Source organism: Chelonia mydas, chromosome 14 (genome assembly GCF_015237465.2).
Source record: "Chelonia mydas isolate rCheMyd1 chromosome 14, rCheMyd1.pri.v2, whole genome shotgun sequence".
In the NCBI taxonomy this organism is placed as follows: domain Eukaryota; kingdom Metazoa; phylum Chordata; order Testudines; family Cheloniidae; genus Chelonia; species Chelonia mydas.
In genome coordinates, this window is record NC_051254.2 from 2,849,322 (window position 1) to 2,864,336 (window position 15,015).

Genomic DNA, 15,015 nt, shown 5'->3' on the forward strand with positions numbered 1-15,015 from the left:
GTCAACATGAACGTTCGCCATCCAAACACCCCGGCCAGCGGTGCTCTGTGCTGCCACATGGGCTACCCGAGTTCGATGCCTGGGCCCTTCTCTGGCTCCACGAGCCTGGAGGGGCCTAATGTCTCTCATCACATCCCTCCGGCTAGATATCAAGCCCTGTCTAGTTCTCAGCTGGGTGGCCTGGTGGCCAGAGGAGAACTACTTTTCCTGTTTCTAGGGGCAGCAGCACACCACTGTCACACAAGGGGGTGCTGGACCGGGGAGCTGGCTCTGAACGAATACCCAGGAGACCTGACTGCGACAGACCTCTCTCTTGGAAGCCAACAAGTGCTCGAGAGCGGCTGCACCCATTTTGTGCCTCTGCGAGTGGCGTCGGTACCAGCGCTGGATGGTCACAGCTGCCAGGTTAACCTGATGAATGAACCTACAAGGGGAAGAGGTGACTCAGTGAGACTGCTGTAAGCACGTGGGCAGAGACCCACACCCCCACAGCCTGAGGCACTACTGACCGCCTCCCTCATATGGTCACTCTGTTCAGATGGACATGCCCACAAGGGGACAGTTGTTTCTGGGGAGATTAGTTATAAGAACAGCCAGACTGGGTCAGACCCAAGGTCCATCTAGCTCAGTATCCTGTCTTCCTGGATGATCAGGCCACACAAGCTCACAGAGAGACTGAAAACACAGACCCAGACTGTGGGCAGGGCTAAATCAATGTAGCTCCATTGAAGTTAATGGAGATATGCCAATTTCCATCAGCTGAGGATCTGGCCCACACACAAACCCACAGAATATGCACATCCAAATGTTACGGGCAAAACCTGCTCCCTCTTCCAGCTTCTGCGCTGTATCCCACTTCCATTTCCCCATGCCCTCTATGGTCTGCCTTGACATTGCCCATTGCCTCTCCCAGCTCTGGCACTCCCTTCTCCCCTTCCACCAGCCCAGAGCTTCTCCCACCCTGCCTGGAAACTCCTCTTCTCCCCATCTTTCTGTTCTGCTCCCTGCCTCACCTCTCCGCCTCCTCCTCCGTCACCTCCTTCCTCTTGAGCAGGCTGCTGCTGCTGTTGTTGCGGGGCATTATGTTGTTGCTGGAAAAGTTCTTCTGAGACTTCTTGAAGCTGCTGCTCTCACTGTCCTCGTTTGAGGTTGCCTTGATCATGTTGCTAAGGGAGAGAAGGAGACTGTCGAGGGTCATCCTGCCCACTGCCATGGCTATCCTGCTGCATGCCACACCCACCCAGCAGACTGGCCCAGTGCACAGGGCAGTAAAAGGTGCTTTGCTGTGCCCACCAGCCAGACCCATAGGCACCCATAACCCTCTCACTCTGCGTAAAACAGGCACCTCTTGCTGGACAAGTAACTGCTCTTGGGCTTCACCCTCTGCCAGGGACCGGCATGTTTCAAGAGGTAAGGAAACCCTGACAGAGGAGAAGGCACTTGCCGACGGCCATGCAGCGAGTCAGTGGAACAGCTGGGAATATAACCAGGAGTCCTGGGTTGCCAGATCTCTGCGAGCATCTTCGCTGGTCAGGCAAGCACAATGAAACCCCATTTGTAAAGAGTGACTAGGGCTTTAGGAGCTGAACGGAGAGTCAAACGCTCAGTGTTTCACAGAGAGCCCTCTCCCTTTCTTGTCTCGCACGCCCTCAGTTCAAGGCCTGGACCAGTTCTGAGCCCTCAGGAGCTGCCTGGAGGTCCATGAACAGGTCTGGGGACCATTCTATCAGAGCTGCAGTCTATCAGGGGCCTGCACTGAAGGAGACCAGGCAGTCAGCTAGCAATATCAGTCACACTTAGGGGGTGGCATGTTTTAAGAAGCATCCCTTCTCACATGTCTAAACCCCTCCTGCGTGTATGGCGCGAGCCAGGCACAGGAGTGGGCCTGGTCACCTAGTCCTGGCCTCTCCAGAGGCAGAGAAATAGTCCCGGCCTCTCCAGAGGCAGAGAAATAGTCCCCAGCAGAGCGTTCACCCACACGTACTTGAGGGAGGTTGCTGCTTGGTTGGAACTTTTCGGCGTGGAGGCCTTGTCTGTGGTGGAGTAGTTGTTATGCACCATGGTGGTGACACAGTTGCCCATGGCCCCTTTGTTACTCCTTGCGTGGAGAGAAGAATGAGATGTTAGGACTGGCTGGATCAGAGAACAGAAATGGGCTCTTAAGATAACTCTGTACTGTTTTCCCAGCACCCCAAATACTCACAGCTTCTCTTAGGCTTTCAGGCATTGTTACCAGGTGCATTGCTGCCCAGAAGGCAGCTCCTAGAAATTCACTTGTCACCTAGAAGGTACTCCTCCCCAGCTGGGACACAGCTTTATGCAGAGAGCCACACACACATCCCCATAGCGCAGGAGATGTGCTAACGTGAGGCTGCAGCGGAGAGCCTGTGGGTTTGAGTCTGCCCGGCATTTTCAATGTGTTGGGCTGGCATAAGCCTTGCCTTTCGCAGCATGGGAAAAGAGGAAGTTTCAAATGCTGCATTGCAAAACCCTCTGTACACATTTCCTATACCATTTAGTCACCTGCAGCACTGGACTCCTGCTCTCTAGAGTGAGTGGAGCCGCTGTACTCTCTAGTAAACGAGCGAGGAAGGAGCTTTGTAACCCAATGCACTGGAGCTACTTTACCCAAAACGCTGCGGCTAAAGCCATCTTCCCCTCCTGCCACGTTCTCCTCGAACACCTTTGTCAGCTTCCTGCCTCAACACCAGGTTCAGTCTCCTCATCCTCACCTGTGCAGCTCCATCCCCTGCTTTCTAACAGCTGCTGCCTTTGCCTGCTCCTTCCACTCCTGGATTCACGCTTTATTCATTCCCTCTCCTAAATCTAGAGTAGCCTCTCTCTTCCTGGGCACTAAGCAACCTTCTTTTCAGCCTTCAAGTGTCTCCTCTCCAGCCCAATCTTCCATGACTAATCTCTGCTCAGATGCCATCAGCGCCCTGTTGCACCTGACCCTTAGCTGTCGCGGTGCAGTTGGTTTAGATGGTGAGCTCCATCCCCCTGATCTGTAAAATCCCATGCATACCCTATAAACAATGTGCATGGGGGTCTAGGCAGCTGTTCACATCTCATTTTCAGCTGACTCATATCACCACCTCCTTTTCTTGGTTTTAGCTCCACATCTAAAGAAGAGGGGTGAACCGTCTTAGCCCTGTGCTGCTACCTCTCTTACCTGTTATTGGCAGTGAAGTTGGCTGCCAGCAGCACCGTGGTTTCTTTCTTCCTCATGCCTGCTGGGGACTCAAGGGTGCTGGAGCTGCGGGTGCTGGATGGGATCGGGAAGACCCTGGGCTGATCGTCCTACCATGGTGTTAAGCAGAAGTATGAGTGCGTATTATAAACCCTCCCTGGGGAATGTGGTCTCCCTGCAAGGGCCAGCGTCTCCCAGAAAGATTCACTGTCCCACCATTCATGTGGTCTGAAAGGTCCATTTGCACTTCTCCAGGCTTCACATCAGACACCAGGGACCAACAGCCAGTGGGCCAGACAAACAGAACCACGGTCTAACACAGCCAGGGAGCACCCACATGGCAGTAGGCTGCCTTGTTAACCATTTGTGGTTCAGATCTAATGGGCAGGATACCAGGTTGTTCAACCACATCAGCACCAAGCTGGAAATGTACCCCTATACAAAGGCTGTACATACCCCTATACAGAAAGGCCTGATCAAGGACTGAAGCATGTGGCTTGCCCCATTAACTTGAAGTCAATGGGCTACTCACATGAGTATGAGGAGCGTAATGTGGCCCACAGCAGTCAAAATAGGTTGTCTCCCTTACCAGGATATTCCATGTGGTTTTCTTTTCCGGGGAGGTTTTGCTCAGACTTGCCAGCTTTTTTCTTCCCCCAGAGCTGCTGTCAAAGAAGGTCAGGAAGTCTCCAGGCTGCTCAGTACTGTTATCCCAAAAGAAGGACATCCCAAGAAAGATAAGGAATGAAAAAAAAAATCCTTTTCAAGAACCTCAAATGCAGAATTAACAGCAATAAAACAGTGACGCCCTGGGGGTTTCTTCTTCAAGGGTGGCATCTGTGGTGCCAGGGGAGGCTGTTGGGTGCCCTGCTCTTAATAAATTGTCACCGTCGGACACTAATCCATAGAGCTGGCTTGAAAAAGCTGAGACTCACCTGGCACCTGTTATCCAAAACAAGAAGGAAAAGAGCTTTGCTGAAAGAAGGTGTCATTATGTAGTCATTGGTTCTATATATAATTAGCTCATACAAAGTGCTGTATATTTCGAAGCCCCATGTAAATAAATGTTATATTACGGGAAGGAGTATGAGTGAGTGGCACAGCAGGGACTGAGAGTCAGGACTCCTGGGTTCTATCAATGACTTGCCACATGACCTGTGGAAAATCACCAACTCATCTCAAATGGGGAGAATATCCCACTCACAGGGGTGTTTTGAGAATTAACAAGAATATGTAAAGTGCTTTGAGATTCCTGGAGAGGTGGAAAGTGTGGAGGAGCGTATGCGAGGACGCGTGCATTCCCATAACTTGAAGCAAAGGCTGTACATACCTAGCAATAACTCAAGGTGGCGGGTGGGGGGAGATATTTCACTGAATGTAGCATTTTTATTTTTATTTTTTTAAAGTCTGAAAACCAAATACCCAGAATTAAAGCTTGACCAAAAAGAAACCTTCAGACAGCAGGAAGCACACAAGCACAGCATCTGCCTTTCTCATGGTACCCTGAAGTCCACGTGGACACAGAGTCTCGTTATGTTTCTAAAGCCAGTTAGTCTCTTGATAAACTCTGCACAGCCTGTCAAAGCCTTTGCAAACCTCGCAGAGTCCAGCAGAGCTCACAGTCTGCTGCACCCCAAAGCGTTCTCTCATTTCTAACTTGGCAGTGAGCAGCCCCAGCTCAGCACAGACTTGTGCTCCATCTCCTCCTAAGAGCTTGCAACTAAACCAGGGCTCATAATTTCTGAGCTACAGAGTGGCAAAAACAGTGTTACAAGAATTTGCCAAAGAAATAAGCCTGTTTATTCAAGCTCCCATCTTTCAGAAATGGTGTGTCCTTCTGCCTAAAATTGGCCAGGACTCCTCCTCTCTCCACCAACCACAGTGCAAAATTAGAAGGGCAGAGGGCCTTTAGTGAGGCTTTACCCAGCGGGAGGCAAAAATCAGGCTTATAAGGAAGAGCCAATTACAACTCCTAACATGGGAACAAGCGACCTCCCCAAACAAGCCCTTGTGGAAAGGCCTGATTAACCTGGAAACTTTGTGAAGAACCTCACAAACAGCACACTGGTCTGAAGTGCCAGCTCTATCAGGACTCTGGTCTGTGTCAAGTGGCATATAAGAGAACTATTCTCTCAGTAGACCGGGACTTAAATACCCATATCATCTACTGTTCTACACACAAAAGAATTTCCCTTTGGCATTTAACAGTGCATTCCTGGAGGTGTGGGAGCCCTAGCTTTTAAGAGAAGCAGCAGCAGCAAGAAAAGCAAACCTTCACTGTGCATCAGCTCCTAGGAATAGGCTGTCCAGAGACCCCCGCATACCCCACTCTTACACTCCGACGTTCAGCTCCCCCTTTCATACTGATCAAGTAATCAGCCTTTAGAACATGTGAGAGGCCCTAGGTGAGAAGCATGGTATAAAATATTAGAGCCTGCAGCTGGAAGAGACATGGCATTCGTTTCTTTCATTCCTATAGTTCCCCTTTGCCTCCCTCTCCCAATTCAGCATTTTATGTCCCTAACAGTAACAAAGAGCAAAGGAGCAGCAGGACCCCATGGGCTGGGGGCAAATTTCATTCAAAAAGGAGACATGGCCCTTCCCAATCAGAGACAGTCAAGTATCTGAAATAGCAGAATAACGCCCTCCTGCCCCTTGCAAGACAAGAAGAGTGAGGACAGGCCGCAGGGAGGTCACAGCAGTTGACAGGAGTCGTTTCTTCTCTCCCTTTTGAGAGCTGAAGAAATCTAGCTACCTATTTATGAGGCCCCCCATCACAGTAGTGTCTGAGCACCCACAGGGTTGGGAAGTAGATGTGGTCAATTCAACAGGTCTGCTGTCCCCCTCCGTGTCTTGTCCACCTTGCAAGCACAATGATTTGCTATTGTGCGGTTGCTCATGAGTGCTAGGCAGCACAGGTTGGATTATTAGCATGGGCAACAGTGCCTACTGGAATTAATATGGCACTCAGTTTACTTGAGGCTCATTTCTGAAAGGGGTTTCAGGCCCCCAGAATTACACTTCCTATCTCCCTTGGATTCTAACCTCATGTTCCTGCAAGTGAAGTACCTGGAACTCAGACACTGACCAGTTAGCCTAACAAGACCATGATGCAGAGGGTTTCCTTGCTTTTTAGTAAACAGGATGGGTGGGTATTTTTTTAGCCCTTACCTGAAAGGACCATTCACCTGCTGGTTGACCTGGGTGGTACTATTCGATCTCCGGAGATTGTTAATGGCTCTGGAGCAGCCAAGTCCTGCATCTTCCTGCATAGGAGAAAATGAAATCTGTGACCGAGACACCCCTATTCATACCCTACACACTACTGTAATGATATTTGTACAAAATACGCCTTGTGAGGTGTGATATGAAAGCTAACACCACACTGGATATTAAACTCATGATCAGAGAGGCACATGTTGACTTTATATGTGAAGTTACAAATTCTCTCTGTATGATGGTGAAGACAAGACAACCTAACCAAGGTAAAGGGGATAAATGGGTCTGTCCTACACAAAGGAATGTGGGTTTACCTCAATTTACATATTAGCAGTAAACAAAGCTATTCAGCTAAACGAGCAGGGGGTTATCCTGTTCCTAAGCTCAAGGGACAGAAATTAACATGGCTCCTGCACCCTAGAGAGATGCAGGAGACTAAGTCTGCCTGGTAAGATGAAGAAATCCCTTTGGGGATATAAGGAACAGAGAGAGACTCCACCTTTATCCTTCACCTCAGGGGAAAAAGAAACCAAGTGATTTGCTCTGTGATAGGTCCTGACCAGGCCAGCCAGTTAAAAGCTCGAAAGGAGACTGGGGGTAAAAGAAACCATCTTGCTAGATTAAGTTTTAGACCTTGAGATGCGTGTTTTCACTTTCATTTGCTTGTAACCGTCTTGACCTCTCTCTCTTTTACTTGGTATCACTTAATCCGTGCTCTCTCGTTAATTAACTTGTTTTACTTTTACTCTAACCCCCTTTGGTGCTATGATTGAAGGGACGGGAATATTTACCTCCGTTATATTGATAAGCTGTGATGGTCTGACTCTAACAGAGCAGCAAACTGAATGCCTTCTGTGAAAGCACAAGGGTAGCGGCTGTGCACTGCCAAGAAATCTCTCTGAGGAGCCTGGGGGCTGGAGTTCACTGATTGTTATGTTACCTGCTGGCAAGGTCTGGGCTAGGAGAGCCCTGAGGAGTTTGCTGGTGAGGAAGACAGACTGGCATGGCAGGGAGCTGACACACAGTCTAATTCACCAGCAAAGCTCACTCTTGCAAAGGCAGAGAGGGAACACAGTGGCTCAGAAGTCTGGGTATCTCCAGCAGCGTGTTACAAAACCCAACAATAACTCTCTAAAGAGAAGCATGGGCACAGAATGCCGGGATGGACTCAGCAAAGCAAATTCCTCCCAAAGAACTAGGGAATTTTAGAATAAAAATGCCTAGCAATGGTGCTTCATAAAACAGCAACAGGCCCTTTGTGGATCCCCCCATCCCAAAACATACACCTAACTTCTGCTCAGAGAGCAAAAGCAAGGGGAATGCATGTCCCAAGGGATGAAGTTAAACACTAAGCAACCCCTAGAGAACAGAAGTGTATCAAGAAGTCTGAAATGTCTGCCCAGGTTCTCCTGGTGATGGGAGGGTTTGGGAGAAAGCACCCCACAAACGCAGTACTCACCGGAGCATTCCTTCTGGGCTTGCTCTCGGTGATGACAGAGATGGAACGAGCGATGTGCTTAGCTGGAGAGGCGCTGCTCGGCCGCCGCAAGACTTGCAGTGGGTGGCCCGTTAGACTCAGGTCCAAGCCATTGGCACTGATGGCTTGGAATGAGGAACCGCTGCGGGTGCTTTTCATTTTGGGGAGGAGAGAGCGACAAATCCTGCAACTGCAGTGTACTGAAGAGAAGAAGCACAGAAGAGTACAACTAGGATCAGGTGGCAAGTGAGTGGCACCTACATAGTTCAGCAACAGGATAAGTCATCTGCCTCTCAGCTTTCCCCCAACAGCCCAAATGCAGAGGGGCTGAATATCCACCAGCTCACACCCTGCTTGGCCTGGCTCTCTGCACCTGCCAGTACTTGCTAAGCACCCATAACAACATTTGCAGAAGCAGCCTAAAATTTTTGAACTTCAGGCACCTTAGGCCTGTCTTGCTAAGCATCTGCAGCTCTCAGCATCTTCAGCTGCGTTTGTGGGCACTCAGCACCTTTGAAGGTCAGACCCAGCATGTCTCAAGTTAGACTCCCAAAATTTAAGGTACCCAAAATCAGTGGCCACTTCCTTGGTATTTTGGCCTAACTAATCCCTACACCCACCTGTGTCAGGCAGGCATGTATCACTGTGCCCAAGTGACAGACTGGGAGTTCAGCCCACTACACCATACTGTGTCCAAGAGGGTTCTTTCAGTTCAGACATCATCCCCCACCTCAAACGCCTTTCATTCAGATTTTACAAGTTGCAATTGGAGTGTGCTGAGAAGGGTTGTGAGATGCATGAATTAACACAACTTTCGTCACTCATTTCTAGCCAGGAATGCATGGAGGTCATGTCCTTTCAAAGAAGGTTTTGAGGGCGTGTGAGACCAAGTTAACACACTGCACCCTCCAACCTTAACTTAATTCTGCCCCCTTCTTCCTTTTGCACAGCAAAGCCCAGTTCCCAAGAACCTCGCTGGCTCCTTTCCAACCTCCACGGCCTCAAAGCAGTTTCACAATTACTCTGCTATGTTGTTTTATTTCTTTAAATAGTAATAAATGTCCTGGGAAGCAGTTGAAATGGAAGAAAGTTTTCCCCTCTCTCCCCAAGAATTGCAGCTGTCTGGCCTCACATCACAAACATACCTAAGCTCTTTCCAAAGACATTTGCAATTCCCTTGGCACAAGAAATAAGAACAAACAAAGGGCTCTCTATGGAAACCACCAAGCTCACACCAGGAAGATGGGTCACAGCCGCAGCTAGCACTGGGCTTGGGAGTTAGGTAGATATTTGATCAGAGAAATGTATATTTAGGTTATCTATACTAAAAAACTAATAAAATCAAAAGGTTTGCTCCAGGTTCCACACAGGTACAGCAGAAGCGATTGCAGGGTTAGGGCTGTATACTGTAAGCCTTCGAGGCAGGGACCATGTCTCCTTATTTGCATTATGAGGTGCTCAGTACACTTGTGAGTGCTATAAAATAACCACCCGTTAACAAGGCCTGCTCTGCAATCTAAGGGCCACTTGACTGTAACTGGCCATTAGCTGAAGCGCTATAACAGGGGTTCTCAAACTGGGGGTTGTGACCCTTCAGGGGATCACGAAGTTATTACATGGGGGGGTCACGAGCTGTCAGAGTTCATCCCCAAACCCTGCTTTGCCTCCAGCATTTATAAAAGAGTGTTTTTAATTTAAGCGTGGTCGTACTCATAGGCTTGCTGTGCAAAAGGAGTCACCAATACAAAAATTTGAGAACCACTGCCCTATAACATCAGCATTCTTATTCCAAAAGCTCCTTTTCCTATGCCAGACCCCTCTCAGGTGCAGTGGCAGGGCAGGGCAGGTTTGCATTGGGCCAGGATTGCTCCTTTCACATCCCCAGCCAGAAGAAAAACCTCACGAGGAGTTAAAAAGAAAAACTAAAAGTTTGTTGGCAAAACATCACTCATGGTGGCCAGCACCCAGGTACTTGCATGCGCAAACAAACCAAAGGGGATGAATATGAATACAAAGGGGGTTCCTTACCTGCCTGAACGTCCAGCCGTCACAGTACTGGGGGCACCTGTATTTAGGGCTGTTTTCCCAGCATCTATTATTATTATTATTGGGGGGGGGGGTGCTTGAGAGAAAAAGGCAACTAAGGACTCCAGCGCTTATAAGGACGCTCCAGCAGCAGAGAGGAGTCCAGGCCTGGGACCCTGTTACAGCCCCTCTCTCCTGGAGACTAACCCTGAGCTCCCCCTACACTAGAGAAAGGGGGGGCTGCAAAGCCGCTGGTAGGATGGGGACCCTCCCCTAGGTGACTCGGGAATTAAGGGTCCCCAAGAGTGATTTTAAAACATGGGAGTTCAAAAAATTTCTGGAGGGCTCAGGGGCTGGACACAGCCTGCTACCCCCCAGCAGGGGCTCTGGGGCCTGCTACCCTTCCCCCCACCAGCAGGAGCTATGGGGCCCTCCGCCTTCCTCCCCCCCCCCACCAGCAGGAGCTATGGGGCCCTCCGCCTTCCTCCCCCCAGCAGGGGCTCTGGGGCCTGCTACCCCCCAACAGGGGCTATGGGGCCGGGGTCCCCCCCATCACCAACAGGAGCTATGGGGCCCTCCGCCTTCCTCCCCCCAGCAGGGGCTCTGGGGCCGGGGTCCCCCCCCCCACCAGCAGGAGCTATGGGGCCCTCCGCCTTCCTCCCCCCAGCAGGGGCTCTGGGGCCGGGATCTCCCCCCCTACCAGCAGGGGCTCTGGGGCCGGGGTCCCCCCCCCACCAGCAGGAGCTATGGGGCCCTCCGCCTTCCTCCCCCCAGCAGGGGCTCTGGGGCCGGGGTCCCCCCCCCACCAGCAGGAGCTATGGGGCCCTCCGCCTTCCTCCCCCCAGCAGGGGCTCTGGGGCCGGGGTCCCCCCCCCACCAGCAGGAGCTATGGGGCCCTCCGCCTTCCTCCCCCCAGCAGGGGCTCTGGGGCCGGGGTCCCCCCCCCACCAGCAGGAGCTATGGGGCCCTCCGCCTTCCTCCCCCCAGCAGGGGCTCTGGGGCCTGCTACCCCCCAACAGGGGCTATGGGGCCGGGGTCTCCCCCCCCACCACCAGCAGGAGCTATGGGGCCCCGCCGCCCCTACCCAGGCCCCCCAGCCAGGGGCATTGTGGGAAGGGTCCCTCGGGCCGTGCCCACCCCGCGCAACAAACGAGGGGCCAGACGCGGACGCCAGTAACCGGCCCAGGAACAGCCTAACCCAGGCGGGGCGCGAGCCCGCCTCCCCAGCCACGCCATTGGCTCGCTATGGAGACACTGGTCTCTCACTGGGCGGCTTGGCTGCCCGTCGCATCGCGGGGGAGAGTTCGGTTGAGACGGCAGCCGGGGGGAGGGGGCGCCAGGCCGGCCTGGGGCAGGAGCGCGGGCTGCAGGGCCCGCCAGGGGGCGCTGCGGGGCCTAGCGGGGCTCTGGCTCCCTGCGGCGGCTGGGCCTCGGCGGGGGCGGGGCCGGGCGGGCAGTGGGGAGGGGAGGGGCGGGGTGGGGAGGGGAGTAAGGAGGGGCAGGGTGTGAGAAGGGGCCAGACAGGGCGGGGCGGGGCAGGGAGTGAGAAGGGGCCAGACGGGGTGGGGTGGGCAGAGGGTGAGGAGAGGCCGGGCAGGGTGTGGGGTGGGATGAGGTGTGGGGTGAGGAGAGACAAGAGTGAGGAGGGGCCAGGCAGGGTGTGGCTTGGGGTGAGGAGGCGTAGGGCCATGGGCGGGATGGAGTGAGGAGGGGCAGGGTAGGGCTGGGTGGGAGTGGGGTAGGGTGTGGGGCGAAGAGGGGCAAGGCAGGGGGTGAGGAGGGGCAAGGCAGGGTGTGGCATGGGGTGAGGAGGCGTAGGGCCATGGGCGGGATGGAGTGAGGAGGGGCAGGGTAGGGCTGGGTGGGAGTGGGGTAGGGTGTGGGGCGAAGAGGGGCAAGGCAGGGGGTGAGGAGGGGCAAGGCAGGGTGTGGCATGGGGTGAGGAGGCGTAGGGCCATGGGCGGGATGGAGTGAGGAGGGGCAGGGTAGGGCTGGGCGGGAGTGGGGTACGGTGTGGGGCGAAGAGGGGCAAGGCAGGGGGTGAGGAGGGGCAAGGCAGGGTGTGGGGTGGGGTGAGGTGAGGAAGGGTGGGGGGGAGTGGGGTGAGGAGAGACAACAGTGAGAAGGAGTAGAGTGGGGGGGAGTAGAGTGAGGAGGGGCGGGGGCGAGGCGGGGCTGGGTAGGATGAGAGTGGCGCGGGGGGATGAGGTTAGGAGGGGTAGGGCAGGATGGGGCAGCCGGAAGAGGGGCTGGGGGCAGCCATCCCATTGGGGTCCCCATGGAGCATGGGGTGTCGGTTGAGGATGCCCTGTGCAGGTCCAGTGGGGGTGGCGAGGAGGGGTGCGGGATCAGGGGGGATTTATCTCCGTACTGAAGCAGGCTCTCTGAGGTATTCAGGTGCCCGTTCCATGATGCAATCCGCTTCTCAGGTGGAGTGGCCTCGTTTGGAGAAGAGTGGCCTCGTTTGGGTTTATGTGTGATGCGGTTTGGACCCCGGCCTTTCTCCTCGGTACACAGGCTGCGCTATCCACGCATCTGGCTGCAGAGAAAAGATTCCTTGGTGTGACTGGTGTGGCTGCTGGATCTCTGATGGGAAACCTAGTGATCGGTGAGTTTCTTGTCCATAGCTGTCTGTCCCATTGTTGAAGCTGATTGTGGTGTCCAGAAAGTTGATGCCGGTACATCAAGAGTTTGTTTGATGTGGAAATCTATGAGGGAGTTTAGGTCATCTGTGCAGAGAATGAAAATATCACCCGTGTATCTCAGCTGTGTCACTGATTTCATGGAGTATTTGTCCAGAAATTCTTCAAGTTGACCCATGAAGAGGTTGGCAGATTGGGGAGTGCTCCTAACATGTAGACGTGTTATGGGTTGCTATTATTACGAAGTACTATTTGTACAGCACAATGCCTAGGAGTCAGTCATGGCCCAGACCCCTTTGTGCTAGGCGTGGTACATTATTCATTAGGTATATGATGGTAATGCCTAGGGGTCTCAGACACAGCCCATGACCCCCTTCTGCTAGGCACTATACAAACACAGAACGCAAAGATGATCCCTGCCTCACAGTGCTGGAAGAGTTAGGTAGCTGCCTTCATATCTAAAACAAGAAAATGTACATCAAGTAGACTTTTAGAGCCCTCAGAATCTCTAACTATTTCTCATCATGAGGGGAACCCCCTGGATCCTGCAGCGGCAGGCGTGTTAGGAAACATGCAGAGCTCTGGATTCATTGGCTCAGTTTCATGCAGACACAAAGGTGGTTAGCGTGTCTTTTCAACATCTCAGATTTGCTAAAGAAAACCCTGGGGGCTTTGAGGTTCTCGAACATGACGACAGCTTCAGACGAGGTTTTATTTTGTTTCAAAGAACAGAAAATTGGAGATGTGACTGTTCCAACGGGCAGCTTTGCACTACTGCAGCTGGTTCCCAAACTTTCCTGAATCACAATCCCTTTCTGGGCTCTTGTGTATAACATTTCAAAACACTACTCCCCATTCAGAAAAGCTGGCTCTGGGGCTTGGGTGGGATATAAAGCGTCCCTCTGAGTCGGCACAAGCCATTGCACCAGATGTGGCCCTGATTCAAGATAATGGGACTGAACTGGGGCTTTTGTGACCATCCAGAGCAGGGTTAGCATTGTTTTGAAGTTCTCTAGCAATTGCCCGCTGGGGGCTTTGCACCGATAAGCCAATCGGGTGGACTCCTCTGCTCATTTGGGGAGTGAAAGAGACAAGAGCATGGTGCTGCACAGCACAACAGAAGCCTTCTGTGTTCATCTTGTTGCCTCCATGGACTCAATTCTTCCCATACTTGCTCTCCACTACCATGCTGAGGTTCCAGAATAAGAAGACAGAGCTGCCTTCCAGTAGGTGAGAAGGATTTTTTTTAAATAGAAACTTCCCTATTTAAAAATGTTTATAATTTAAACTCCATCCCCACCTCTCCAAATCTAAGAGATGCTGTATGACTCTCCACGTGCCATAGTCAGCAAAAAGGCTTCCCTGGGCCTGGGTGAAATGTATGAAGCAAGCAAAGCAGAAGTGATTAAAAGCAAATCTGAGGCTAAAACGTCCCATGTAATAATCTCGAGCACTATTGACCAGACTTTTTACATGTAATTTTTACTCAGGAGTCCCTACATCAAAGGGAACAAGTAAAGCAGGGTAAAATCAGCCTGTGTTGTAGTTAGAACGAATCTCCTCCTGCCAATATCCTGGCACTTATGTGGCAAATTGTAAATTATTGCCAAAAATCTGAGGCGAGAGTCTGTTTTCCCATCCCCACTTATCGGACTATCATTGGGAGCTTCCTTGTCAAATACTGGGGTGATGGACCCTATATAAAAGCCTGGCTGGTGGATGGATTCACTTGCATCAATGCAGCACCTTTACTGGGTCTGTTGATGCAGAGAACTGGGCTGCTTTGGGGCTTTTCTGAAATGGTCCCAGGCCTGAGCAGTAATTCATGGGAAAAGCCTGACGTACAGACACGTGTCTGCAACTCTAGGATGCACTGTGAGGTCAGGTGCTCTGAGGTCTGCCAGCCGGACAGGTTAGTTCAACAGACAGACACAACACAGTTACTACAGATGCTGCCCACAATGCCCCCTCCCCACACCAACATGGTGGGTGGCAGAGGGCCAGGTTTCACAGAGCCTACCTGCAGGAATGCCAGGGGACTATTTATATGTCAGCAGGCAGTTCTCAACAGGAAATAGAAAGCTTTCCACAATTCAATCATTTCAAACCTAATTGTGCATAGCAAACCTAGTTCCTCTGGAGAGCGGCAGGGAGCACGAATTTAGGGATCATTATGCCCCAGTTCTGGGCCTTGTTAAAGACATACAGACTATCTGCCCTCCTCATTGCACCCTGCTGGCACAGCTGTGCCCTGGAAGGCAACCCTGCCAGGGTATGCTGAGAGTGTGAGGTGGCAAAAGCTGCAGGAAGAGGGAAATTTACAGGCTTTGCCATACAATAACAGCCCTTCAGCGTAAGCAGTCTAGAAGCCAGCTGCTTGAACAGGGAAATCTGAACCATACGGATGCTCAGCAGATTATGTAGCTCTGGAACTAGAGAAAAAGAGTCCTTTCAGACCCTAG

At 52.1% G+C, this 15,015-nt stretch overlaps 1 protein-coding gene across 2 annotated transcripts in view; it reads right to left on the reverse strand.

The window, feature by feature from the left end:
- CEP131 (centrosomal protein 131) overlaps positions 1–11,107 on the reverse strand; it is a 28,935-nt gene extending 17,828 nt beyond the window's left edge. Inside the window, exons 1-8 of one of the 2 annotated variants that reach the window (XM_027818437.3) lie at positions 9,915–11,107; positions 7,869–8,086; positions 6,362–6,456; positions 3,780–3,894; positions 3,173–3,300; positions 1,985–2,098; positions 1,014–1,166; positions 307–424 (exon numbers count right to left, since the gene is read on the reverse strand). In XM_027818437.3, the coding sequence (XP_027674238.2) occupies positions 307–424; positions 1,014–1,166; positions 1,985–2,098; positions 3,173–3,300; positions 3,780–3,894; positions 6,362–6,456; positions 7,869–8,045 (900 nt within the window). In that variant the 5' untranslated portion in view covers positions 8,046–8,086; positions 9,915–11,107. The remainder of the gene's footprint in view (positions 1–306; positions 425–1,013; positions 1,167–1,984; positions 2,099–3,172; positions 3,301–3,779; positions 3,895–6,361; positions 6,457–7,868; positions 8,087–9,914) is intronic. The other variant, XM_037914036.2, reaches the window with a different exon arrangement.
- Between the last annotated feature and the right edge of the window lie 3,908 nt (positions 11,108–15,015).